Source organism: Vipera berus, assembly GCF_964194415.1.
Source record: "Vipera berus genome assembly, chromosome: 2".
Lineage (NCBI taxonomy): Eukaryota > Metazoa > Chordata > Lepidosauria > Squamata > Viperidae > Vipera > Vipera berus.
Window position 1 is genome coordinate 137671141 of NC_138203.1, and position 27566 is coordinate 137698706.

Genomic DNA, 27566 nt, shown 5'->3' on the forward strand with positions numbered 1-27566 from the left:
ACAAAAATCCTGCCTAGAACCTTGTGAGTTTTATTTTAGAGGTTTTTGTGATTCATTTCATTTTGCGGCCACACAAGGTTTGTATCAGGACTCCAGGAAACACTCATCACTTGCGTGCGCCAAAGGAACCTCCTTTAATCAAAATCCACACCTTTCGCACAGCCCAGTTGTGGCAGGCTTTTAATTCAGCGTGTGAGCTGTGTTGCTAAAATATTCAAATTAAGTGACGCATTAAAAGTTACGTCAGAAACTTCATTCATACAGATACGCTGTCACTAGAGGCTACAGTGAGCCCTAAGCAAAAATGTCTGCAATCAACCATTGGTTAACTGAGCTTACGCTTGCGGATGGCCTCCAGAGCTGTTCTGTAAAATCAGTTTACACTAAGAGAAATAGTAACACGGTGGGCAATAAAGGACAATCATTTCTAATTCTGATCTTAAGAGAATGTTACAGTGACAGATTGCTTGAAACCTGAGTTTCATATTCTCCCCTTTTTAAATACAGAAATCTAACAGCGGAGGACCAGATTGCTCTCCTGAAATCCAGTGCCATTGAAGTGATCATGCTCCGTTCCAACCAGTCCTTTTCCCTGGAGGATATGTCCTGGACTTGCGGCAGCAGTGATTTCAAATACCAAATCAATGATGTCACTCAAGGTAAGGCTTGTGTGGCAAAGCAGAAGGTATTTTATGAATTGCTTTACAGCTGGTAATGTTAGAATGAATTAATGACAGTGGTGTATCTGAGAATGAGAATTGTGTCTGCCATTTGTTTAATAATTTACAGCCTATTTATAGCGTAATGAATAATGAAAGATATACTGACTTACTCCTTGGCAGTTAATCCTGATTTGCCATCTGCCCTGTGTGGCGTAGGGTTTTGTGCAGTTGTTTTGTACCAGCCTGCTACCGGCCCTGCAGAAAAGGCAGGGACAACCCCTTTACAAACGGCAAGAGGCTGGAATTAAGCCTGCCAAATTTATTAACATAAAACAGAGCAAAACAAGACACCAACCATGAAACAGGAGCTATGAAACAGGAACTATTCAAGCAGTTGCCTTCAGCAAACCAGCCCTCCCACGCATTCCCCTTTTATACAGTTCAGGGCGTGGCTTCTCTCTGCCTCCTTCCGAGGTGCCCCATTGCCTTCCTCTGTTTACTCCTGATTGACTGCCTCCTGCGTCGGGCGTCCTTGAATAGGGCCAGCTGTGGGTCATTTTCATCCACGCTGTCAGGCTCACACAGCTGGGTCTCCGTCGTGACCAGGTGGGAGGGGCCTGGCTGAGGGCACCCATCAGCAAGCTCTCCAACCCCCTCAGCAAGCTCTCCAACCCCCTCAGCAAGCTCTTCAACATGCCCCTCCTCCTCTGAGTCGTTCGACCCAACTGCCGAACCCACAGGCTGACCCTGAATCACAACAGCAGTACCACGTGGCTGCAGCAGGTATGACTGACAAAGCCCTTCTTACACCATCGCTCTTCTTCTTACATTGCTCGCCCTGAGAAATAACTCCTTGGAAGTGTTTCAAGAAGCCCCAAAACATTGATCACAAGAGCAACCTGCAGCTTGCCAACCTGGTGTGTGCAAAATGCAGTATCCCCAGGGAATTTTGTCCTGGTCTCCACACAGCTGCTGCAAAGGAAGCTTGGAGTGTTTTCCTCAACAAAAGGAAGAGGGGAGGGGAAAGCCGAGGAGCCCCCCCCCCCGGGGCAAGGCAAGAGTTCCCAGCTTTGCCACTGCTGGGGACTCTCCCCGGCTGCAGCCAAGCAGGAAAGTCCCTGTCTGGATCTACCTGAAAAAGAGGCCCTTGTGAGGTGGCTGAAACCTTGTGTGTTGGGTTTGAAGTTCAGAGAGGAAAAGGGATTTCTTATTTTCCCAGACCCAAAAATCGGGAAGAAAGACACTGGATGGCACAAGCTGTAGCTCGCAAAAGTGGATGCCTTTTAATAACATGTGTCAGTTAAAAGAGATGCTTCCAGACTCTTTTTTTTTTTTGCTGCACCACGGGGAGACTCTGGTGGTACCCAGTAAGGGGGGGAAAAAAAGGAAGGCTAGCAAACTAACGAGGAAGGAAGGCCCACGGGCCAGATAAAATAAAGTTCACTCTGCTACACATGGAAATGTTTCTTCCGAGTTCTTCCAGTGCGAATGTTGTTTTATCACGATGAAAAATAAATTGGGATGAGGAGGTGGATTGTCCGACGGGCCCAGATTGCTGAGCTGGCGGATGTTCCACGAAGTGTGCAAAGTTAAGAGTTCAGTTTCGATGGCAACCGTCTGACTAAGATGGGGAAGGAGCAGGAAGTTGAAAAAGCACGACTGCACCACCTCAAGGGCGAATCCAGTACGGGTTAAGTTTGCCAAAGGCCCAGTTTTAATGAAACGTAAGACGTCGTTATTCTGCTGGCTTGGTTCCTTTGAGCGTTCCGCTCAGTTTAGGGATGACGACTCAGATGGATGACGCCCTTGGGATTGGGTGCATTGGAAGGAAAATCCAGGGCCAGGATTTATGCTTACATTTGTTTCTTCCCCTGTTTTAAGCTAGCTGGTAATTAGTAATCTAGTGCCTGCCTCTGAAAAGTTGCTTTGTTTCTCTTTCAGCTGGCCACAGCCTAGACTTGCTGGAGCCCCTCGTTAAATTTCAAATTGGTCTGAAGAAATTGAACCTGCACGAAGAAGAACACGTGCTCCTCATGGCCATCTGCATCCTTTCTCCTGGTGAGGAAAACTTCAGTGTCACAGGCTGCATTTCAGCTGCATTAAATTATTATCAGTAAACTATGTTATCCTATTTACATGTCCCTGTATTAAAGTCTCAGTACGAAATAACACACACAGTGTGTACGCCACCATATATGTGTGTGTATGTGTGTATACACATATATACACATATATACACACACACACAAAGCTATTAAGCATCTTTACACAGTGTGTACACCATCATATGTATGTGTGTACACACACACACACACACACACACACACACAAAACTATTAAGCATCTTTTTTGACCAAATGAATGTGCTGGATTGTCCCTCAGTTGTACGAAATAAGCTACTGAACCAATGACCATCCATCTATAGAACATTAATCTTTGCAATCCCTTCCACAGTGTAAAGCGAAGAGATTATTTTCAAGGAATTTGATCTGTCTTGGAGTAATTCTAGATGACCAATCCATCCCAGTCCTTTTGAATCTGCTTTATAATAGGCCTTGGCTAGATTAGACTGTCCGGATTGTTTTCAGATACATTCAAACATCGGGATGTTCTGAGCTTGTAGCGATATCAATACTTGCTGTTTCCGAGCAAAAGTATTCCATCTCCCCCTAACGACTGCATGAACATGGACCAATACCATTTTTATGTTCCATATCTTCGTGACATTTCCAGCCCACAATTGAAACAATTTAGTTACCTTTAGCTATTCTGGTCTTAAACTAGTGTTTTCTCTTTTCTTCCCATGTTTTTCTGTGGACACTGTCTAGCACACTTCGTTGGCGATGTACTTGACATGATTAGGGTGTAGGATTTGCCTAGCTCCTTTTGGTCCAGCTGTTCCAGATGTGCCCCCTCTATTCTGCTAAGCGTTGGCATCTGGCGCCACTTTTAGGAAAAACTAGAAATTTGGCTTTCACTGATAACGTCTGCCTAGATAATGCTTATGGCCATTTTCCTAAATGCTTCTTAGGTCTAACGTAGCCTTCTATATTGTCAGGCTTAGAGTTCTTCTGAAACAATACTCGGCCTATTTTTAAACACATTTACCAGTATTTTGGAGGAATGCTAGGCTTGTGTTTAAAAAAAGGACTAACCCTCTCTCCAGAGCACTAGATCAGTGGTGAACAGAAATTTAATTTTAATGAGAAAAGCGAGCAGGCTGTACAATCCGCACATTGCTAAGTTCTGTCATGCAGTACAGGTTTCTGCTGCTTTTGTTGACTTGGAGGTTTTAGGCGACTATACTTTTTATTGTATTATTTGTACCTATGCCCTTTTGTGCCTATTCCAGAGTGTCGCTAGCCACAGCCATTCGCACCCATCCCTCTGTGACACTGATGGAATTACTGACGGAATTCATGGTTATTGATAGCTGCTTCCCACCTCACCTGGTGCCCCTTTTCTCCCTGTGAGGCAGGCTCTGTTTGGAGTGAGCCACCTTCAACCTATTTCACAACAGTGAAAAGCACTACCTCTTCATCAGTTTGCAGGAAATGGTTCTAAACTGGGAATAGTTTATTTGATGAAATTATCATATCACTATCCCTTCTTGTCAATCCATCTTGTTGGTTTTTTTTAAAAAAAAAACCTGAGTAAATCTTCCTTGGAAGAATTACTTTTGTCTGAGGCAGATTCCAAATAGCCGGAGGATGGGGGGGGGGAGAGAGAGAGACAGAGAGAGAGAGAGCGAGATCCAAGATAAATGTAGCTCTTTTGCATGGCATTAAAGCAGCTGTGGAATTAAAAACCTATGACCTTCTGGCATTGTGTCAGTGGGAGACTTTCCCCAGATTAAATCCATAAGGAGCTCTGACATCAGAATACTCGCTAAATACCAGCCAAGCACGGAATTCTCTCCCTCTGTCTCTCTCTCCCTAAGGCAGAGAGATTAGAGTGAGCTGACAAGGACTGTATCAGGAAATCTCTTGCCTAGGCAGTGATTTCTGACAGTACGGGCTACGGTAGACATATTTGAGCAACTGCTTAAAGCATACATGACGTAAAGTGAAAAGTGTGGTTAATGCTTCTCTAAAGTGAGTCAATGCAGCCCTCAAGTGCACAGTCACGCAAAAAGTACCCAGGTCACTTTTTATGACAATAGTTGGGTGATTTCAGAGATCAGATGAAAAGGGCCCAGGTAACTCTAAGGTTCCAAATAACTTGAATCTGCATGTTTATGAAAGGAATCAGGTTATAACTGAACATTGTTTTTCATCGTGTGAATAGATCGTGAGGCCCTAACCCAGGGGTAGGCAACCTCGGCTCTTTTATGACTCACGGACTTCAACTCCCAGAATTCCTGAGTTAGCATAGCTGACTCAGGAATTCTGGGAGTTGAAGTCCATGAGTCATAAAAGAGCCGAGGTTGCCTACCCCTGCCCTAACCTATAGTGTTGAGATGGAATTTATTGAATCTAAACAGAACGATATGGCTGCCAAATAAGAAAGGGAAGAGTCCATTTCCCCCGACAGATTACATCCTTGCCCACACAGACTTCAACTAAATTGAGTATACAGTCTGGGGATTCAGGTGATGTCTCTAAATAGAATTTGATTTAACTCTTCTAGCAACCTGCCACAGGATGAGTAAAAAGATATTAAATTGGAGTGACTTAAGAAAAGGCTGCTGTGACCTACTTGTGATAAGCAGGGCGGAATAAGAGTGAAAGGATGAAGCAGGCTTAAGGATGACAAATGACAAAGATAATAGGAAATTTTCCCGTATTAACAAATATCCCTGAAGACCTGTTAAAATACCACTCCCCAAGCATCTTATAAAAAGAAGTTAGATGCACAGCCTCTTCTGGAGACCAAGCCCGGGAGTCTGCAATATTGCTTAATACATTGAGCAGGAATTCATTAACAAAGATCCGGCACTTTTCGAAACTGTGGCAATTCAATTCACTCCCTACACAATGTGGATTGTTAGGATTGTTTGCCATTCAATTTGTGTCAAGCATCTTTCCGACCAATGAAATCTAGAGTGAGGAGATCCAAGGTGCCTCTTTCCAGAAGTGTGTCAGTTGACTATTTAAATGGCCAAATGGTTCTGAAATTACAGTTCAGGGATATAGAATGCCGATTTGTCCAAAAAAAAAAAGGACAAAATATTTGCTGAAAACTTGATTTATGAGCTTATTTGTTACAAATCGCATTACTAGTGGAGAATTTTGAGCAGAGGAGACTAATTGGCTTGCTACATAGAGAAAGGTGGCTTGAGAAATTTTGTTAAATATATTTGCTGTGTGTCAATGTGGGAATTAAACATTAAACTCATCATTATGATGCTGAAGGAAGCTACTTATTTGTCAGAAACTATATTTGCTGGATGATGTTACAACAGACATTTTACGGCAGACATGTCAAACTCGCGACGTTATGTGACATCGTGTAACGTATCAGAGCTTTTTCACCATTGCCGGTAATGGGGCCAGTGTGGTTTCCCGATGACACGTCTGGCCCGCGGGCCGGCACTTTGACACCCCTGTTTTAAGGCAAGCGGGTCACATCTGTCCCTTTGACTGCCCCTGCCCTGCCCGGGATAGCAGAGGGGTAGTGGTGCGTGTGGGTGGGTGTGCTTACAAGATGCTGTAATTTATTAGTGAGGAAATAGGCTATTTAAGAAAGTTTTGTCCTGTTTGTTGTGCTATAGTCCCTCTTGCATCTGTTTGCATTTGCTGGTTACAATTGAAGAGGTGGGAAAAACTGGCCTGGAGGATTTACCATGCATTAGGAGAATAGTAGGCACAGGCCTGTCTCGAAATTAGAGGTCACCAACAGAGAGACAGTTCCCCCTGTATGAATGCCATGGCAATGCTTTTAGAATGACAGCATGTGCCACTCTCCTCCAAGGGCCTCAGTCCTCTTTAATGGATTGAAGGCGGTAAGAAAAAAGGCCAGAATAATGGGGGAAAGTTACAAATTAACTACCTGTAGAATACCATGCAGAGCAATTGCAAAAGAATTCCTTTGTTTGAATACATCCTTACCTGCACTGCATTCTGAGTTTGCTTGTTTTTATGACTAATGTCTGATCAGCATGCATACCTGTTACAAGAGTTAACTATTTCTGATGGAAGCCTATTTCTGCTTGACTCAAAATGCTAAGGAAATTAAAGCAATGCCTCAACCAGTAAGTGGATGTTTTCTTTCAAGCAGGCACAAGAAAACAGTCATTAACGTCAGGTACTCTCAACAGCATCCCCTTTGAGATCTTTTGGTAGAAAATTCCAGTGATTGAGCAAAATCACAACAGTAGTACATTCTTCTATCCAAAAAAAGTTGTGTCTTTCTTTCTGAGCATAACAACAAGTAGCAGAGAGTTAGAGATAACAAGATGACAACAGTTTGTGATTACGTAAGCCACGTGAACTTTATAGATCTGGTCTGTGATTTATGCAAACTTCAGTTTTATTTTTAATGCAAAAACATCTTTAAAAGGCTCAAGCTGTCTCATAGTTGAAATATTGAAAGAAAAATTCTGCCTCTCTTCTAACAAATTGCTGTTTTTCATTGCCTTTATTTTCTTTTTCTTTTTTTAAAAATCCGTGTGTTTTAACCTCTGCCGCATTGATACCTTGTCTTAAGATTTTCCAATAACTCTGAATCTTTTTTTTATGCTTCCTTTTCTGATTTTGACACGTGACACAGAGTGGATGTGCGGAGACAAGGGCCAACCTGGAATTATTTTTAAATTGATTCTGAAGGAGTTCAACTTGTGACCCTAGGGTCGGAGGGGAGGAATTAAGGGAATGTACAAAAAAACGCCATGAGGAGAGGGGTGAAATGTCACAGGTGCTATTGCCTACCTCGATCACATAAAAAAAAATGTGTGATGTGTTTTGTTTCCTAGACCGCCCTGGTGTTCAGGACACAGCTCTGGTGGAGTCCATCCAGGACCGTCTTTCACAAATCCTGCAGACCTATATTCTGTGCCGGCACCCTCCTCCAGGCAACCGCTTGCTCTACCCCAAGATGATCCAAAAGCTCACAGACTTGAGGAGCCTGAATGAGGAGCATTCCAAGCAATATCGTTGCCTCTCCTTCCTGCCCGAACATAGCATGCAGCTCACTCCGCTGGTTCTTGAAGTCTTTGGCAATGAAATCTCCTGAGTCGCCACTGAGGGGGGAAAAAAGCACATGGAAATCAAGAATTGGGGGGGGAGTGTCAGCCCAGCTTTCCACTGGCTACAGACTGAAAGTTTTTACCCCACCTGAGGTTGTGTATATTCTGTCAGTGAGAAATTGATTTCTTCTCTCCCTTCCCCCCCCCCCCACGCTACCTGAAGAGCCACACTCGTGATAAACATCTCCAGTCTCTTGCTGAGGAGCAACTGATCCGTCTTATTCCACCTGCCCTTCAAAACTGAATGGTTTCTCTGTTGCTGCTTTGCAGTAATGAAAGGAAATATTGCTTTCCAAGCCAGCAGTTGAAACCTCTGTAGTGTGGCCTTAGAAAGATGCCAATTGTGCAAGAGCAGCCACAGAGAATGAAAAATGGAACCTGGGTATATTTTCTCTTTTCTATAGGATAGTAAAAGCTTTCAGTCCTGCGTAATTGTAATACACAGAGAAATCAAAGTGCTCGCATTTACTGAATATATGCACTTCTTATAATCTCCTGCCAAACATCAACAGGTCGCTTCAACAGTGAGATGGGCAGCATATAAATTTAATAAATAAATTTAGTTAATAAATAAGACGCTTCAACAGCAGCAAAAAAATCTTATTTATTAGCCAAATGAAGAAAGATTTGTTAGAATAAATAACCATCTTGGGTTTGGGGGTTTTTTTTAATGCAATTTGTCAAATGCGTAGAAATATGCTAGCACTTTTTTAGCCCTTAATAATCTACAATAGGAACTGAAAGACTTTGGTTCTAATCATGTACTCCTCGGTGGGGAATACAGACATGTTCTTAAAAACCAGGTTCCTGCCAGAATCTCTGCACTATTAAAACCATAGCCACATTTGCCGCTTTCGGCCTTAAACAGTGTCTGACACTACTAATTACTAAGAGTTGATGAGGAATAATCCAGAAGTATAATACTGACTTTTAGTCTATCCAAGAATGCTTGGTTTGTTCAGAAAAATGGTATAGCGTCACTTTTTAATGGATTGTAGAAAGGATTCCTATGATCAGATTACATTGCGTACAAAGCAGCTTAATTATCTGATAGAGAATAAGCAATTTTCAGTTGTTTCCATTTTGGGGCTATAATGTTTGAGTCAATTCTTAGTCATCCTCAGGAGACTGAAGCTAATTTATTTTTTATAACTGGTAAAATGTTTACTCTAAGTTTGACAACCTCTGGGCTACTTGATTTCTAGAAAAATTAAGTGCATATGAGCCATTTGTTGACAAGGAAAAGATATTGTCATCACACGTGTGGTTTAGGTAGCTTTTTGTTGCATTGGTCCCAAATAATATGAAATAAAATGTGGACCAATTTCTCTTTGATGAAGGAGTCTACAAACATTTGGGCGAGAGATTTATTAAGACTATACCATTAAAAGATGACTTAATTGTCAGTTTGAAAGAGAAAACATGATTATAGATGAATGTTCTCCTGCTGAAACTTAGGTAGTAGAATATATTGCTTACTTCAAAGACATTGAACATTCATCATTGTGTAGTTCTGTTTGGTTTTAATTCTTGGTGATAACAGCAGTTTGCATTCTATACATTGCTACGTATTTTAATATATCAGGTAAAACAACTATTCTACACAGATAGGAACAGATTAGATAAGCATATTTTTTTAAAAAAAGATTGTGCAGGTTAGATTTTACAGACGATATATAAGAAGATAGAGCTAGAGCTAGACATTTCCCATTTGGATTGAAATCTGCCCTTTGCTCACTAGGTGTCAGTAGGGTAATAGACTAGGCTGTAATTCTTGTGAAAGTGCCTTGAGTTTGCTGCAAAGCAATTTATCTTTTTCTAGAATGATTAGATTGTTTTACTCTGAAATTAGCCTAAATTACTGGGATTGGAAGATTCCATCAAAGCCTTAACTTCCTTCTGTACTTCTCTGAGAGTTGGCACAAAGGCAGCCCACCCACATGCAACAAGTCCCTGTGGTTGGATGTGTGTGAGCATATGCCTGTAGGTGCCCCTCCTTCAGCTAGCTCCTTTTGCTGGGACACACATTAAAGCTAGAACCTTTGCAACACAGAAAGCTTGAAACTTTGCAACCCAAAAATACATTGGATTCCTCATTTTCCAAACTAACCATTTTAGATGTAGCATCTCCTTGCTCCTTCAACTGCAGAAATGCATTATCACTTCAAGGAACCTTCCTTAGCTTTGATCATTTGAATGAGCTTTTTAATGAATATTTGTACTCCATCTCAGCATCTAAGCCGATAAACAATTTTAAAGACAGGATGAGTTCGTGTTTCCACCATATGCTTGGGTCAAGAACACTTTTAAAAGTCAAACTCACCTCAGCAAATACATAGAGTCACAAAAGGAAGCTAGGGCAAATTTAAGCTTGTTGGTGGTATCAAGTATCGAATGAGACTTTTAGAAGAAAATTCAGGTACTCAATATGGAATGCACAATATACACATTGCTAATTTGTTTGCCATTTTAAATGCTGCTAGAACATAAGCATGCTAATTCACTATAGGGGGTGTTTGTTTCTGTATCTTAGACATTTCTGTCTTTTTTTTCATGATTAGATCAATAACAAGATCCTACAGGTATTGCAGTCATGGATGTAAGATTTGGGATCCATCCCATATCAGGAAATAATCTCTGTGCTGAGGAGAGGAGGGGGAAGAGTAGAATAGTTACAACTTTTCTGCCTAGGAGAGGAGGGGAACTAATCAGCCTCTCAAATTCTGTGCGCTCAACTGAATACAGCCATGTTTGAACATCATGCCCGTTACAAGCCAGTCAAGTTACTATGATGAGGCAGGCTATTTAGTGTAGGCTGAAAATATTTCATGTGAATTTGTTTTGGAGGCTTTAATAACAATGACATTTGAATCAAAGCTGCTCTGTTCTGAAAGACCTTAGGGCTCTTTTTCCACCTCTGCATGTAAAAGCCAAACCTGTACAGTTAGAGTAGAGAAGGGTAGCTTACTAGATGAGAAACACAGATCATCTCCATTTTGTTGCCTTATCTTATAAATTGTCATGCACTTTATAAAAATCAATATAATGATTTAATGAGATAAATATATATTTTAATTACAGTGATGAAGGTGGTGGTGGTGATGATGAATGATGCAAACTTAAGAGATGAATGCTATCTTTTTATTCCTCTGTACATCTTTTGGCTTTTTTTTTCTAACAAAGATCTAATATTTAAATATACTATTCCAGACCTTTAATAATAAAGAATGATTGAATACTGTTTTGCAGTTTTAAATGTGATGCTTGGTTATCTTATTAATAAAAAACGGAGAAAAACCTTTGAGTGATTGATGTTTCCTCAGAAACATATCATTTAGTGTGCCCTGGGATTTATTCCCGTTTAGCACTGATACCAGCCTGTCTCTCAAAGAGGAAAATCTAAGGATTGGAGGACTGAAAATTACATCAGTTGGGACCATAAAAACTTCCTAAAATACATCTGTGCGTAACTACTGAGGCAGTTGCTTTAAAGATTTAATGATGCAGCATAAATTGATTCTAAATGTTAACTGGCATGAGGAATAAGATGGCACCTTGAAGTTAACGGGCCCAGCTCTCCAGAACTAGACGTCGAGACTCCATGCCCCTCGCTGCCACTTGGCTCCCTTCATGAAACACTGTAGGAAGTAATTTGGAGATCTGTGTGAAGCATCGATGTCTTTATCCTCACATCCTGCTGCCCACAGCATGAAGATGCTCCACTAATCACTTTTTAAGGAATATCTCCACAAGATACTGCATTTACTTCATCTTTTGCCAGAGGCAGCTTAAATTCGTCTGTTTCATCTGTTCCAGTTTTTCAAGAATTCCTTGTAGTCTTGCTGCCTACAGAATTTACAATGCCTCACGGGGAGTGAATTGATGACAGTCAAAGGCTTGAATATGCCCAACTCCTACAGACATCTCCTCCTCGAATGCTGGCCAATGCTCACTGTGACCCTTTTAGCTTGGTGTGGGTAAACTTGTGCAGGTTAGCTATAAATCCCAATATGCAATATTAGAAATTCAGCCCAAAGCAGTCCAGCAAGTAGAATCCATGACCTTACAATAGGTGGCAAATATCTGTAGGTTGGGTGAAGGATCGTTCTCCGAGCTCGTGGGTTGGTTTCCGAACGTTTCGTTACCAGGCTAGGTAACATCTTCAGAGGAGTTGAGAGATCCCCTAAACACTGCTGAAGATGTTACCTAGCCTGGTTAACAAAACATTGGGAAACCAACCCACAAGCTCGGAGAACGAACCTTCATCCTCATTTATAACCTTGACTAAAAGTGGTAACAAGTGAAAGCATTTAGCCCAGAAATGCCAGCTAGCCAGTTCACAATAAGCAGTTGAGAAGCATTATTAGCATTAAGCACTGAGAACCAAGGTTCTTTGGATGATGGTTTTGTAAAAAAAAAAAGCAATTTGGTTATACAATTCCAAGCCCCCCCCCCTTTTTTTAGATTATTACTGTGTTGGGGTACATCACTCGCAAGGAAAATATGCAGAGGAAGTATGATCTAATTTAAATGCCATTATTAATTATACTGTATTATAAGGGACGTGGTGGCTCAGTGGGTTAGGATGCTGAACTTGTCGATCAGAAGATCGGCAGTTTGGCGGGTTGAATCCCGAGTGCCGTGTAACAAAGTGAGCGCCTGTTACTCGTCCCAGCTTCTGCCAACCTAGCAGTTCGAAAGCACGTAAAAATGCAAGTAGAAAAATAGGGACCACTACGGTGGGAAGGTAACAGCATTCTGTGCGCCTTTGGCATCTAGTCATGCTGGCCACATGACCACGGAGACGTCCTCGGACAAGCGCTGGCTCTTCGGCTTTGAAACGGAGATGAGCACCGGCCCCTAGAGTCGGAAATGACTAGCACGCACGTGTGGGGGAACCTTTTACCTTTACCTATTAATTATATTAATATGCATTGTTAATCCTATTGATAGGCTTAACCTTATCGATCACATCTTGACTTGCAATGGTTCTGCTTCTTGAAAGCTAATGATCTGGGCACAGCGGTAGGGAACCTTAGCTCTTTTATAACTCATGGACTTCAACTCCCAGAATTCCTGAGCCAGCTATGCTATGCTATGCTGAGCTATGCTGGCTCAGGAATTCTGGGAGTTGAAGTCCATGAGTCATAAAAGAGCCAAGGTTGCCTACCCCTGGAGGGGCCCTCCCAAAAGGGGCATCAAATGAGGGGTGTGGGGGCGTTAAAGACGCATTCACTTTTTAAATATTTTCACTGGCTTCGAAGACGTTTTAAAAACATTTTTTTAATTTTTTTTATTCACTTGCTCAGGGCAACCAGGAGAGTACTCCCTCAAAACATCCCTATGAAATAAATTGGGCTAAATAAATTATCTCCAATAATACGTTATGCAGACTTTTCTCTTGAAAAGTACTTTGTTTGTTTGTTTGTTTTTAAAAACATTATTGCGTACTTTTATTCCGCAGTTTTTCACCCAAGAAACGACTTTTGCCGCCCGGCTCCCTCTTACCGTTTAGGTGCGTACCCAGTCCGGCTTACGCGCGAAATCGCATATCCTGGTCCCAAATCGTCTCAATGTTCGTTTTACAAGATATTAGAAGAGATTGCCGGCGGCGCGTAGGGATTGCACAGCTTTTTTATACGGAAGGCCAGCAGGATTTCTTCTTCCCGGTGAAAGGATACGGTCTCACCAGGAAAGTGTTTGGTGGGAAAGAAAAACCACGCGCCCCAACACGCAGGAATACGGTAGAAGAGCCGCAGTCACTCGGGCGGCGGAAATCGGGCTCCGGGGCCGGACCACCATTGTTATGCGCATGCTCCGTCTCCTCGCTCGGGCTCCTGGTGTGACTCGGAGCCTCATGCCGGGCCCCAAGCGCCCGCGCCTGCCCCGCATCGGCACTCACGGGGGCACCTTTCACTGCGACGAGGCGCTCGCGTGCTTCCTCTTGAGGCTGCTTCCCTCTTACCAGGTAGGCAGGCCGGCTGCGTAGGTGCAAAGCCAACCCCAGCAAGCCGGTGCAATCGGATGACCGCTCCAAAACAGCCTCTCTTTTCTGGGTCCTTCCCGATGCCTTGGGTGCCCCGTCGGCATTTAGGGCTTGAGGGGAGCCGATACTTTGCATGCATTTTTGGACTCCCGATGGGGGAAATCAACCGGCGTGGCCCAATAGGCATTGTGGGAATTGTAGTCCAAACATAACCCAGAGCATGCGCCGTCTTCTTCTGACAGGATGTGAGATTAAATTAAGATTTTTATTTTATTTTTTTCCCCTTTTCCTTTGGGGTGTGCAGAGATTGTGCTTTTTTTCAGATCCCGCCGGGCGAGCACAACTTGCTGGCTTTTTTTGTCTTTTTTGGAGAGGCTTCGCCTACACACATAGCATCTTTCCGGTTATTTTCAGTTATTGCATGGCTGTAGGTGTGAAAATAGTTAGGTCTTGTGGACTTCCACTTCAGCATGGCTGGCTGGGGATTTCTGGGAGATAAAAGTCCACAGGTTGCCAAGATTTGGACAGCCGTGGGTTAAAGTTACTCTCCCTCCTCCTGGATCCTGGTATGAGTGGAATCCCTGCCTCTTGGGAGTTACAAACAGAAAACAATTACTTTTCAGAAGCTGCAAATTCAGCTGCAAATGTTTGCAGACTTGCTACATTACATACCATTGGCATTTTTACTCTACACTTAGTCTTGCATCTGTAGTTACAACTATGACCCAGTTGCCCTAGATTTCATTAAATAGCCACATGTTTTCAACACTGCTTTTATAGTTATAAGAAACAGAAGCTGGTATGTTTTTTTAAAAAGGCAAGTTTTTACTGTTGCTGATTTCTTTCTCTAATATCAATTTTTATGTTAGAATATGAGAGGGTGTAACACGTGCCGCAACATGTACCTAATATTTCAGTATCTTTCATACCCACAATAAAAGATAATCTGAGGAAAAGTATTACTGGGACTTTTGGGCGATCTCATCTAATAATGGGTTCTGCATATTCCAGTAACTTTTATGTCTCCTCAGTTTAACAAGGATCATAATCTAACAAAACACCTTAATCCCAGCCTGCTCCTTCTGGAATATCTGAAGCATAAAACAGGAAAAATAGATCTTAATTTATAATAAAAAAATTTTGTCAGCACTCGAACCTGCAACCTCTCAGAATTGCGGAGAATTCTTTGTCATGTAGATACCTACTACCTGGTGAAGGAAAAACTTTCTAACTAAAAGGAACCTGAAGTTAAACAAAAACTGTCCTCTCACTTGTTGCAGAAGCTAGAATGGAATATGGTCAGAAACTACAGATTGGTAGTAATGCATTTATTTAATCGTTTGTGTTGTTGTCACACTGCTGTGACTTTAGGATGCAGAGATTATCCGGACTAGGGATCCCCAGCTGCTGTCCTCATGTGATGTTGTGGTGGATGTTGGGGGTGAATATGATCCTCAGAAGCATCGCTATGATCATCACCAGAGGTACCAAGGAATTCCTTAAATTTTTCCTCTCTATGCTGCCATCTTAACCTGGTCATTACGTCTCACTATCCAGTAGGTGCGGAAGTCAAGAAGAGTTTGAAAGATAATCATCCCAGATTTTAACAGCTTCCAGGTATCTTGGATTAGTTTCCACCATGGCTAGCCAGCTGTGGCCTTGGTGGAGCAGTGGGCTAATGCCTCCTTAAGTAACACCAGCTGCCTGCAATTAGTGCAGGTTCGCATCCCACCAGGCTCAAGGTTGACTCAGCCTTCCATCCTTCCCAGGTAGGTAAAATGAGGACCCAGATTGTTGGGGGCAATAAGCTGACTTTGTAATAATGCCGCTTGGGGTGTGTGAAAGCCCTAATAAGCAGGCATATACATAGAATGAAGGCTACTGCTAAGCTTGTAAGCCGCCCTGAGTCTTCGGAGAAGGGCGGGATATAAATGGAATTAAAATAAATTAATTAAATAAATAAATAAATAAAGGAATATCCTTCGGAGAACTTACTTTTTTTTCTTTCTTTTTTTTTTTTTGAACAACTGAAAAATGACGTGTAACCTGTTTTTTCTTTCATCCTTTATCCTACTTACTGAGGTAAAGAACTTGTTCCAGATGCCCTTCCATTATTCATCTTTATTTTTAGTATTTTAAACAACAATTTAAAGTGCTTTTCAAAGCATCTTTTGACTCAGGTACAATCCTGTTTGTGTAGTCCTTGCTTTTGGCCTTACAATCGGAAAAAAAACAAAAGGAGGGAAAGAATTAAGGAAGTGGAAAGCACATTCTGAGCAAAGGTTTCCTTGTTGTAGGTAGATCTTTGAAATATATTTTTAAATGTCAGTTCTGCCAGTCTATGAAGAAGAGAAATTTGGAGAGCCGAGCTCTTTTTCAAGGGGGTGTGACTTTGTCTGTGTCGCTGCCTTCCCAGCCTTTTCTGACCCTGCCTTGTTCCCACAGGTCATTTAACGAGTCAATGCACAGCCTGAAACCTGATAAACCGTGGCAGACCAAGCTGAGCAGTGCGGGGCTGGTGTACGTCCACTTTGGCTCCCAGATTTTAGCCAACAAGTTGGGCCTAAAAGAGGAAGATCCTGTTGTGTGTCTGCTTTATGACAAGGTATCTAGATCCATATTTGGGATGGGGATACGTGAAAGAAAATGTCACGAGTGAGAGAAATAATTTGAGACCTTTTCAGCAGCCGAAGCAGCTTTCTCCCACTTAGTAACTTCTAGAGGTGACAGGCTACAGTTCCTGTAATGCCCAAGGCAGCTTGTCCAGTGGGGAAGTATTGTGGGAATTGTAGTTCAGCAGTATCTGAAGGCCCTGTAAAGCCATCAAGTTTGACTTAAAGCAGGGGTCTTCAAACATGGCCCTTTTATGACTTGTGGACTTTAGCTCCCAGAATTCCTCAGCCAGGCACACTTAAAGCAACTTTTGTTAGTGGATTCGATATGTAATTTACAGGGAGAATGTAAAGAGTGCTGATGATGGTCTTTTTTACCTGCATGCTCCAAAAATTATTCCGCGGGGTCTTTTCACTGAACTTAACCCTATTTTCATTCCCATCCTTCTCCCTTTTAGTTGTATGAGAACTTTGTAGAGGAGATAGATGCCATTGACAATGGAATCTCCCAGTGGGATGAAGAGCCCCGCTACGCCATGACCACCAATGTGAGCTCCAGGGTGGGGTACCTGAATCCTCGCTGGAACGACAAGGACCAAGACACTGAGGTAGGATTCAGATGGCAGAGATTTACTTGGCAAACCTAGAGCCAGCTTGGATAACAATAAAATCAGACAGCAAGGAAAGTTGTTGTGGATCGGGGGGGGGGGGGGAATCAAAGCAGCACCAAGCAAACATCAGGAGGAGCCTGATAGCACTTTTTCAGGCTAACAAATTGATATTGAAAAACAAACTCTCATGAACGATAGTTGATTTCACAAAGCATGTGCCTTTTAATAAACTTGTTAGGCTGAAAAAAGTGCTACCAGGCTCAGCGAAGAAGATCCCTATGCCAGTTCCGGAGCTTCCAGGACTGGGACTTGCATGGCAGCTTTTCCCAACTTATAACCAACTCTGGGCAATGGTCTTTTTTCTCTAGAGAGCCCAGTTATTTGGGAAATCCTGACTTGGTACCTCTTTGTGTAAACAGCTCACAGATGTCTCAGCTGCCAAGAGGGAAAAGGCAGCCTTGTCTGAGGAATGTAATGAAAGCGTGGCTTAGCAGCGTCCCCTCCTATAACCATACAGCACGGATTGCATGGCTCCAAATTAAAAATGCCCTTGGATTGAGAATGTAATTGCCAAATCCGCCCTTCTTTTCCAGGCTGGATTCCAGAAGGCCATGGGGCTGGTGGGCCACGAATTCTTAGACCGGCTTGACCACTACTACCGCAGTTGGCTCCCTGCACGCAGCCTTGTGGAGGATGCCATTCAACAGCGCTTTGAGGTACCGCTGATGTTCACAAATTCCTAAGAGGGAGACAACCTTACAAACACACCTGTCAGATACCCTTTTTGTTTGGGTGGGGGGGTGGGATGGGGGCTAAGCATTCATTTTTCCAAAGCTGGAAAAGGAGCTTTCTGGTGATGCACAAGTGTTGCAGTATCTTCACAGTTGGAAAGATAGAGGTGATACATTCAGAGTTGCATGACCACCACTTTCTGCTTCTTCCCATTCCAGTTCTAGAACCGTTAGAACTCAGTATGCATCTCCATAATTCCCTGTATGTCATTATGAGGACTAAAATCTTGGGGGAAATAATGAACTAGCTAGTCTGATTATGCTAAATTCACTTTTGGACTAGAATCTACAATAAAAGACACCTTATGACTTGCAGTAGTGTAGCAATTAATGCCTCTGGTGTATTAATAGCACTTTGTACTCTCAGTCATTGGGCTGGTAAAACTAGTACCCCTGAATGGTGTGCCTCTCTTTCTATGGCAGGTGGATCCTAGTGGTGAAATTCTGGTCCTGGCACAAGGAGGCTGTCCGTGGAAAGAGCATCTTTTACAGCTGGAGCAAACGATGGATGTGAAGAAGCCACTGAAATTCGTCTTATATACAGATCTGAGTGGCCAGTGGCGGGTGCAATGTGTTCCTGTAGGGTTGCGAACCTTTCAGAACCGGTGAGCATGGCTCCTCAACACCTTTTGACTTACCTGGAAAGAAAGATTAATATTTTTTTCCCAATACCATAGAAAAGTTGCCTCGGATTCATTGAGTATGTAGCAGACGGTACACGTCCATTTTTATCTGTTCTTCCCACGAACAGACCACGGGTATCATCTTAAGTTCAGCATCTTCCTTTTAGAGAAATATAGTACAGTAGCAGCAAGTGTAATTCCACACTCTTGGGGAGCTTCAGATCTTAGATTATTGCCCCCCTCTGCTTAAACTAAATTAAATCTCAACTATTCAGAATTAAGAGTAAAATCTGTTAAAACCGAGTGGAAGGTATACACGCAAGGGGAAAAAATAGGAATAATAATGACTTGTTCTGGATATTGAGTAAAATAACTATGTTAAAGTGTTTCCAAGATAAAGATTTCTTGACACCCCTTTGTGTCTTCCCAGAGGCCTCATCCCGTATTCTCTGTAGCCTTTTCCTCGAGATCTTTAGGTGCCCAACAGTCCCTTGCTTTCAGTTAGGCAGGCTGGTTCTCTGGAAAGTGAACTCCAGAAAATTTGAAAGAACCCATTGTGGACCATCCCTCAGGGTTTTGTCAGCTTCCCAGGTAAACCAGCTAGGAAACATGAGTAGATGAGTTACACCTGCTTTATTGTACGGCAACATTAACAGAACCTTGCGGGTCTAAAGAGCACAGATTTCCCACTCGCCAAGTCCTTCCTAAGTATCTTTCTTTGACTGCCAAAACAATCGCGGGCTCGTGCCTGATGGTTTTGTAGGCAGCATCTCCTCTTCACTTTCCTCAAGGCTATCCGTGCATTCCACGCCAGGGTTGTATCTCCCTGCTTACCTTCCGATTTTGCTTTCCCCCCCCCCCGCCCCCACAGATTGCCGTTGCCAGAGGAATGGAGGGGTTTACGTGAAGAAGAACTCTGCAAGGTCAGCGGGATCCCAGACTGTATCTTTGCACATTCCAGTGGCTTCATTGGAGGAAACAGGACTAAGGAAGGTGCCCTGGAAATGGCTCGAAAGACGTTGGCTCAACAAGTTGAAGCCAACTGAGGGATCAGAGGCCACCAATTTGTATTCCTGGGAAGCTGCTTGTTTTGTAGGGTTGCCGTAAGCTTTTGCTTTTGAAGCGAAATCAAATCAGCCAATCCAAAACCACTCATTTTTGGAGATTTGATTTAGCAATTGTTGGAGAGAAAATGTTGCTTTAGCGGGAAATCTTCAAGGAGCTCCGTTGAAATATTCTTCAGGAGTGGTCAAGATAAGAATTGGTCTGCTGTCCTAGGATTTCCTGGGGGGGGGGGGGGGGAGACTTTGGATCTGGGTGTGTGGAGGCCTTGAGTTTGAAGGAAAATTCACCCAAAGACACAACGGTGTGTGTGTGTGTGAAGAGAGGTTGGGCGGGTGGCTTATTCAGACTAAATTGAAAAAGCTATATGAAGAATGTGGACTGTGTGGCTTCATGTGTATGTTTTATGAATAAAATAAGGTTCTGAAATACATTGGAACAATTGCATCAGTTATGTTGCATTTTTTCATTGGGTGCTTTCCACAGTCATTTCTTTCTGTAGATTTTAGTCGGGGTGATTTGTATCAAGAATCAGCAACTTTTTCTAGGCTTGCAAGATTATTGCCACCAACAAGAAACAATGCTGAAATTACGAGAACGATACCAATCACAAAATTCCTTAACGTTTCCATCAGGATTTTCCATCTTCCCTTTCTAGAAGTGGAGGCAAATTAGCTTAATCGCATTTATATGGGCCAGCTTTTTCTATGACAAGCACATTTTGCGTTTGTTTGGAAGAGGGTGTTCACCATTTATCAACTGGAGGGCTGCACTGACTTTACAAGCATACGTAGCGCCATGTCCCCAGAGTGAGCAAGGTGGAATGCAAAGTCATAATTTGGGAGAGACATGGAGCTTTTAAGAGCTGAAATGGATGCCTTTTAGGCCTTTTAAGTTTAAGGCCTACCTTTTGTCATTTGAAATCCTTCCCTCAAAACAAAAGCAAAAAATTAGACCATGCCCACTTAGGCATTTCAGGAGGCTACAGAAGGAGTGGTAAGTGGACCATGATTTTGGTACCCTCTGCTCTAGAGCAGACATGTCAAACACAAGGCCCGGGGGCCGGATGCGTTCCGTGAAGTGGTTTCATGTGGCCCGTGAAGCCATCCTGGAAACAGTGAGGGAACGGCCCCCGCTGCCTTGGCCCTGGCCCAGAGACCCTCCTTCTGCCAGAGACCCTGAGATTGTCCCACTCCTGCCCAGGCCCCCATAGGCACCCTTCATGCGAACGATGTAGAGCTGGCCACGCCCACCCAGTAGGCCGTGCCCACCCTGGCCATACCCACCCGGCCCCCTGAGGGCAACCGCAATGCTGATGTGGCCCTCAATGAAATTGAGTTTGACACCCTCTGCTCTAGAGCAGTGTTTTTCAACCACTGTTCCGCGGCACACTAGTGTGCCGCGAGATGTTGCCTGGTGTGCCGTGGGAAAAATTGAAAAAACACTGACCTAGGAGACAGCGGTGGGAGGAGGAGGAGGAGGAACAGCCGCGGGCGGAGCGGCGCTGCAAGACTCTCTGGCGGGGAGCGCTGGGCACCGGAGCCTTGGCTAAGCTGACGGCCCTACTTCGCTGGAAGCAAAAGCCCGGGAAAAGAAGTGGGCTCGACCTCTCTAGGCACCAGGGCTCCACGGCAGCGTAGCTCCGCCCCCTTCTCTGGCTTCGGAGGGTCTCTTGCTGAAGAGAGAGAAGCTGGGGAGAGGCGACCGGCTCGCTTATTGGAAGAGGACGGACGGGCGGCTAGCCCGGCTCGCCTGAGCTGTCGCGTGGTTGGTTGCCTGCAACGTTCGAAAAAGCTCTTCTTCCCCAGCACGCGCCGCTTACTCCTTACTCCCCGCGCGGCTGAGGATGCGAGACTCCCGCCTGGTCGGCTGCCTGGCTCCGCTTTCTTTGCTCGCCGCGACCCCTCGCCCCAGCCCGAAATAGAGGGATCTGACCGCTTCGCTCTTGGAGGATTTGCTTGCGTCTGAAAAATTACATGGCTGATTTTTTTTTAACCTGTCCTTTTGATACGTTGCATAATAAAATGTCCTTTGGACCAAAGCAATTAAAAACCTTTGGGGTTCCCCCCCCCCCTCTGGAGTGAAGTGCTTTTGATGGTAAAGGTGAGAAAGAAAGAAAAAAGGAAGGGAAAAAAGGAGAAAGGGGGAAGGGGAAAAGGGAGGGAGAAAGAAAAAAAAGGAGAATAGAAAAGAAAGAGAGAGAGAGAGGAAGGGAGGAAGGAAGGAAGGAAAAAAAGCAGGAAGAAAAATTAAAAAGAAATGCAAGTAGCTTCCAGTTTCCACAACAAGTAGAAAGCAAGAAATTGAGAGAGGGAGGGAAAGAAAGTGGGAGAGAGAAAGGCAAGAAAGAAAGGAAGGAAGATAGAAAGAAAGAGAAAAGAGAGAGAAAGAAAGAAAGAGAAAAGAAAGAAAGAGAAAGAAAGAAAGAAAGAAAGAAAGAAAGAAAGAAAGAAAGAAAGAAAGAAAGAAAGAAAGAAAGAAAAAGAAAGAAAGAAAGAAAGAAAGAAAAATGAAGGAGAAAAATGCAGAAAGAAAAATTAAAAAGAAATGCAAGTAGCTTCCAATTTCCACAACAAGTAGAAAGCAAGAAATTGAGAGAGGGAGGGAAAGAAAGTGAGAGAGAGAAAGGAAGGAAGGAAGATAAAGAAAGAAAAGAGAGGGAGGGAAGAGAGGGAAGGAAGGAAGGAAGAAAGAAAAGAAGAGAAAAAAGAAAATACAGAAAGATAAATTAAAAAGAAATGCAAGCTTTCCTTTTCCTTCACAGCAAAAACAAACAAAAGCCCCAAAATAAAATAAAATAAAATAAAGAGGCTAATAATAATAATAATAAGAAGAAGAACAACAACAAGAAGAAAAAGAAGAAGAAGAAGTTGGAAGGGACCTTGGAGGTCATCTAGTCCAACCCCTTGAGAACACAGGCCATCCTCGACTTACGACCGTTCGTGTAGCGACCGTGGGGAGGCCCAACGGTGCGGAAAACGGTGGAGTGCCTCGTGATTTTTTTCATGAAACAAGTGTGCCTTTGCCCAAAAAAGGTTGAAAAACACTGCTCTAGAGCAATGTAGCTAGGAATTATGGGGGGTGTAGTTTTCCATACATCTGCCAAGTACCAGACTGGAGAAGACAGCCACTCTGGACCTTTGGCTTCAATCATTTATTTTAGATTCATTGGCGCCAAGTTTCCTTTTAGATTTCATCCTACCTTATTTCTGGGCTATTGGGAATTTTCACAAGCAGGCGGCATTTTAAATGGGATTTGCTTTCAAATATTTTGGAAGAGAAAAACGATCTTTTACAGAGAGCCAGTTTGATGAGATGGTTAAGCTGCACCAAAGCTGGTTTTTGATAGCTAGCACAGGACCAGAACTCAGAGGCTCCTGGTTTTCAGCCTTGCGCCTTAACCACTATATCAAACTAGCTCTCGGTAAAAACAGGTTGAACCTAATTTATTCAGCAAAGGAAGCCTACCAAAAGAAATCTACCTAAAAAAAAACAGCAGAAAAAGCTGGCTCCTCCTACAAAACGTGATGTTGACTGCCAATAATCATTTTTTTAAAAAAAAGCCCTAAAAGTTAGGAGGTCCAATTCTGGGGAAGAGATGGGAGGAGGCCACTGCTTGCCAGCTTTTGTGTTCATGTATAACAAACACAAACGGACAGTTCTCCCTGCCACACCTCCTGCAGTCTAGTAGGGGCACTCTCTCTCTCTCTCTCCCCCCCCCCGCCTCTCACAAAGTCATGTGTCTCAAGCTCTTTAGCTGATGGACAGCAGGCAGGGAACTACAGTAGATAAGAGAGAGGACATTCTGGGAGAAGTTGATCTGTGGGCTTTGTGGTTCCTGCATCAAAGGAAGCCAAGCAGAAGCTGAAGGTAAGTCTTGGGAGACTCCTTTGCCTTCAAGCTCCGTTAGTTGGGGGACAGAAAGACTGAGCAGAGCACCTTGTTCATGCAAGTTAGTGCAGCATGGTGGTTTAGGTTTAGACTAATCATTTCGGCTACTTCACCCAAGAGCCTTTAATCTAGGCTTGATGCAGACAAGCAGCAGATGCAGTCTTTTGCATCATCTCCAGAACTGGATTAGCCAATGCGGCTTTTTCTTCACAATTCATCAGAATTAACATTTACAGGAGGTGGAAAGTTGGGAGGAATGTTACAGTGGACAGAATAAAGCAACAAAAGCCCCACCCTAACGTTTACACACCCTAGTTAGAAACATGGGAGGCCAGATGAATTTCAGACAACTGTAATACTGTTTAGTCCTGGATTATTAGGTATTGGTGAGTTTAACCAGCATCTTCCTGTTGCACATACTATATTCCTAAACTTCTAACAGTGTCAAAATTGGGTGAACTTGACAGGACGCAAGCATAGCTTAAAAGCACAACGCATACTGTAGGTTTGGAAAATGGGTGGGGGGGGGAACCTCCCTCTTCAAGGTTTCTCACCAACTCATTGGACATAGGAGTTAGCCAGAGATGATATACCTGACACCTAGATGATGTCTCTTAAGAAAAGTTTTGTTTGGTTCTGCCTCATTCCAGGAATGTTATGGAAATCTAAAAAATCTCTTCAATTTACTGTCCTCCAAGGTTTTCCAACTACTGTGCTGCTTCAACCCTTCATTTATTTCAGTAAAATAGCTGAAAGACAAAAATTGCTGAGCAATAGCTGTGGCGTCGGTCTGATCAATTTTAGCTAACCAAATCACGCTATCGCATTTCTCTGCTGAGTGTAGATTAATCATACAATCGCTCGCAGATAGAAATGCATGAGTGATATCTGTTCCAAGCAAAGGCAAAGCAAAGCATTGCTATTCACTTAATATGTGTTGTCATTTTCTAAATAAGCAAAGCGAAGACCAAGAGACAAGGGACTTAACAAATTTGGGTGTGCAAAAGTGTTTTGAGTGTAACAGCTCAGAAGGGAAGCATTTCCTGGCAAGGAGAAAGTCATATGTAGTCCATACTGCTGTTAAAGGCACAGGAGCAGGTACTGGAATCTGGCAAGCATATAAGCATGGCTAGGAAAGAAACATCAAAAGCTATCAGTAAATGTTGCACTGTAAGGGCTTCTTTTTTGTAATCTGAAAGAAAATAATCAACATCAGAAGCAAATTGACCAGGACAAATAACCAGTTTCTTAATTAGAGTCTAAGACTTCCATTTTTAATCCTTCTTACCTGCATTTATTATTACTAATCTGATATTTCAGCTGCGATCATTATTAATTTTTTATAAGTCCTGTCTTTTGTGCTCTCATCTGACTTCCTCTCCTCTAATCACTGAGTTATAAATTTCACTGGCAATTCAGGTTTAAATTATGATTAGATACTAAACCAATATAGCCAGTGCCAAATATGCATCTTTCATTTTACACTGCTGAATTTGAGGGGGGGGGGAAATAGCTGGAGATCTCTAAAGGAAGTAGCTCAACCAATATACCCAAGTTATAAAAAACAGGAAAGAGAATTTTGAAAAATATTTCTTTTGATTGATAAGCTCATTCACTTACCTGGAAATGAACACATTGGAAAAAATGAGGCTTACTTTTGGGTAGATATTAATAGGAATCACCAAGATTCCACTAAAATCAGACCTACATTTTATCTACCTCTTTGCTGAAAAATGTATGAAAAATTTCCAGCCTGCTTGTATTCATACAGGATAAACCAAAAGATTAATTAATTAGTATATATATATATATCTACGTCACCATTTTATAGCCCTCACATCAAATTTGGGAGTTTCTTATCCTCCATCTCCAAAACATTATTTTTGGTTTAAGAAAAATAAATTTGTAAGCTGTAACAATTTGCACCCGGCCAAAACAGAAGCTACTCCTGATGAAGAGGAAATGCTAAGATAACTAGCATTGGTTATATATAACTCATAACAGACAAAAACAGTATGTGCCCATTTATTAATGAAGCTTTATGGCTTAAGGTCATGTGATCCCAGCCACTATCAAAATAAACCCATTAAATATACTGAAAGGACCTTTATCATCCTCATTTACTTTCTATCCCATCCCTTTGCTTCTCAATCAGAGTTCTGGGCCTGCAAACCAGGATCTTGTCGTCGTTTGTGAAGAACTCAGCAGAGATGTCGGTGTTGTCTGTCTTCTTGTTCCTGATCCATGGCTTGCATGGCCATCAGTCATGTCCTCGAAGGTGTGACTGCCCACCAGGAAATGGTGTGGTATGGTGCAGCTGGAGAAAACTGATGGTTATCCCTTTTGACATTCCTCATGACACTCGAGTATTGTACCTAGACTCTAACTGGATTGTCCACATATCCACTGGGGCCTTCCATGGCCTGAAACTCCTCCATGAACTTCACCTTGCGGACAATCTAATTGAGAGCATTTCTCCAGGAGCCTTCCACGGCTTAGGGAATGCGCTGAGGCTCCTGGACCTCTCAGGAAACAAGCTACGAAAAATAGACGCTGCTCCCTTCATCACGCTGACCTGGGTAAAGCTGGAACTCTACAACAATCCCTGGCATTGTGATTGCTCGCTGCAGGAGCTGACAAAGGCTCTTTCCTTAGGACCGGGGACGGTGGAGAACATCATATGCACCACCGCAACCTGGAAGGAGTATGTTGGGAAGACTTTGGCCCATCTGGTCAGTACTGGCGTCAATTTCTGTGTCACTCAGCAGAAGAACACTGATTTTGCAATGTTGCTCACTATGTTTGTCTGGTTTGCTGTTGTTATCTCTTACGTCATCTATTACATCCGGCGCAACCAAGCCGAATCCCGGCGTCACTTGGAATACCTCAAATCCCTGCCGGTTCCCAGCAGCTCATTCCAACAGGAGGAGAAGGAGGTGGATGAAGACAATACACTCAGTACGATCCTCTGATGGAGTGGCCTCGCGCACGTGCTGGGGTGGGGGCGACACAACAGAACTGCTTTGCAAGCAGATTTAATCTGATAAAGAGTTTGTCCCTCTAAAGAAACCTAGCTTTAAATCTAAGGAAGAAACAAGAACAAAAAAGAATTGCTGCCTAAGACAAAGAACCGACGTTGCCATCCAACTGTAATGGTGTACAGGAAAGACTTTGGGACTCGGCCCTGAGAGGCTGCCTAGGGACCAGTCACGTTAAGAGTCAGCATAGCCCGCAGATGGATAAGTGGGCGGTGCAAGAGGCTCTGAAGGGATCACCCCTAATTTCTCAGGACGTAAAGGAGACAGTGGAGAATTGTATTTTCAGATTCACAAGATTGATGTCAGCCTTACCAGCGGGACTGGACAGGAAACTCGACCAGATGAACTAATTCTACTTTATTTGCAAGTCTTTTTTCCCCCCTTCCGTTCAATTCTGTCTGATTCTCACAGGCTGCCTGGACAAGTTCCAGCAGTTTTCCTGGCAAGGTTTTTCAGAACAAGGTTACCATTGTCCACTTTCTCGGACTTAAGACAGAGTGGCTGGCCCAAGGTCACCCAGATGGCTTTGTAACTCACAGTCTCCGGGTTTCTAGAATGATGCCTTAACCACTACAGCAAGCTGGTTTCATTGTAAGGCTACATTGAAATAATCTAGCCAATCCGTTTCTCCCATATGACAATTTTTAGCTACAAGAATTACTCCAGGATGATTTTATTTGATTTAGGTCCTTCTCTCCTGATAGGCTGGAATGTTACCTGGGTTAAACATTGGGCTAAACTGGGTTTGGCTAAGGTTGCAACCCACCAGATATTTTGGGTGTTTATTTGGTAGTTTGCTCATGTGTTACTTGCTATATATATTTTTTTGGAATAAGCTAGGAATCTTTGCTCTAAAGGTAGTAAACTCACGTCTTAACCCACTAGCTTCCACTCTTCAATGCGCACCAATCTCACTGACAAGATTCTTTTTCTCCTGGCTTCTCCAACAAATATCTGAGTGGTTAAATCTGCTGATTGGTTAAATTAGCAGCAGGCTGAGGGGCAAGAATTCCCTTCCCCAAATGTGGATGCTCTTAAGGTTGCTGGATCAAAGGCTGGCTTTAAAATCATCCTGCAAAAAATTACATTTCCAACTTTCACCAA

At 43.0% G+C, this 27566-nt stretch overlaps 3 protein-coding genes across 6 annotated transcripts in view; all 3 read left to right on the forward strand.

Annotated features, from left to right (window-relative positions):
• VDR (vitamin D receptor) overlaps positions 1 to 11090 on the forward strand; it is a 112942-nt gene extending 101852 nt beyond the window's left edge. For all 4 annotated transcript variants that reach the window (XM_081317234.1, XM_081317236.1, XM_081317233.1 and 1 more), the window contains 3 exons: positions 508 to 659; positions 2604 to 2720; positions 7576 to 11090. In XM_081317234.1, coding sequence (XP_081173360.1) covers positions 508 to 659; positions 2604 to 2720; positions 7576 to 7835 — 529 coding nt within the window. In that variant the 3' untranslated portion in view covers positions 7836 to 11090. The remainder of the gene's footprint in view (positions 1 to 507; positions 660 to 2603; positions 2721 to 7575) is intronic.
• A 2460-nt stretch (positions 11091 to 13550) lies between these two features.
• Positions 13551 to 19993, forward strand: MYG1 (MYG1 exonuclease). The gene is made up of 7 exons (XM_081317237.1): positions 13551 to 13816; positions 15206 to 15318; positions 16280 to 16439; positions 16905 to 17054; positions 17651 to 17773; positions 18272 to 18453; positions 19343 to 19993. The coding sequence occupies exons 1-7, from the start codon at positions 13655 to 13657 to the stop codon at positions 19515 to 19517; spliced, it is 1065 nt and encodes a 354-aa protein (XP_081173363.1). The 5' UTR covers positions 13551 to 13654; the 3' UTR covers positions 19518 to 19993.
• A 2343-nt stretch (positions 19994 to 22336) lies between these two features.
• On the forward strand, positions 22337 to 26396 carry LOC308661844 (leucine-rich repeat-containing protein 3-like; the record flags this gene model as incomplete). The annotated part of the gene is made up of 2 exons (XM_081317051.1): positions 22337 to 22514; positions 25580 to 26396. The coding sequence occupies exon 2, from the start codon at positions 25635 to 25637 to the stop codon at positions 26394 to 26396; it is 762 nt and encodes a 253-aa protein (XP_081173177.1). The 5' UTR covers positions 22337 to 22514; positions 25580 to 25634.
• Positions 26397 to 27566: the final 1170 nt, after the last annotated feature.

Coding starts and splice junctions, on each gene's coding strand:
- MYG1 (XM_081317237.1), top strand. CDS start 13,655: ATGCGCATGCTCCGTCTCCTCGCTCGGGCTCCTGGTGTGACTCGGAGC. Junction 13,817..15,205: donor GGCTGCTTCCCTCTTACCAG/GTAGGCAGGCCG, acceptor CTGTGACTTTAG/GATGCAGAGATTATCCGGAC. Junction 17,055..17,650: donor ACAAGGACCAAGACACTGAG/GTAGGATTCAGA, acceptor CTTCTTTTCCAG/GCTGGATTCCAGAAGGCCAT.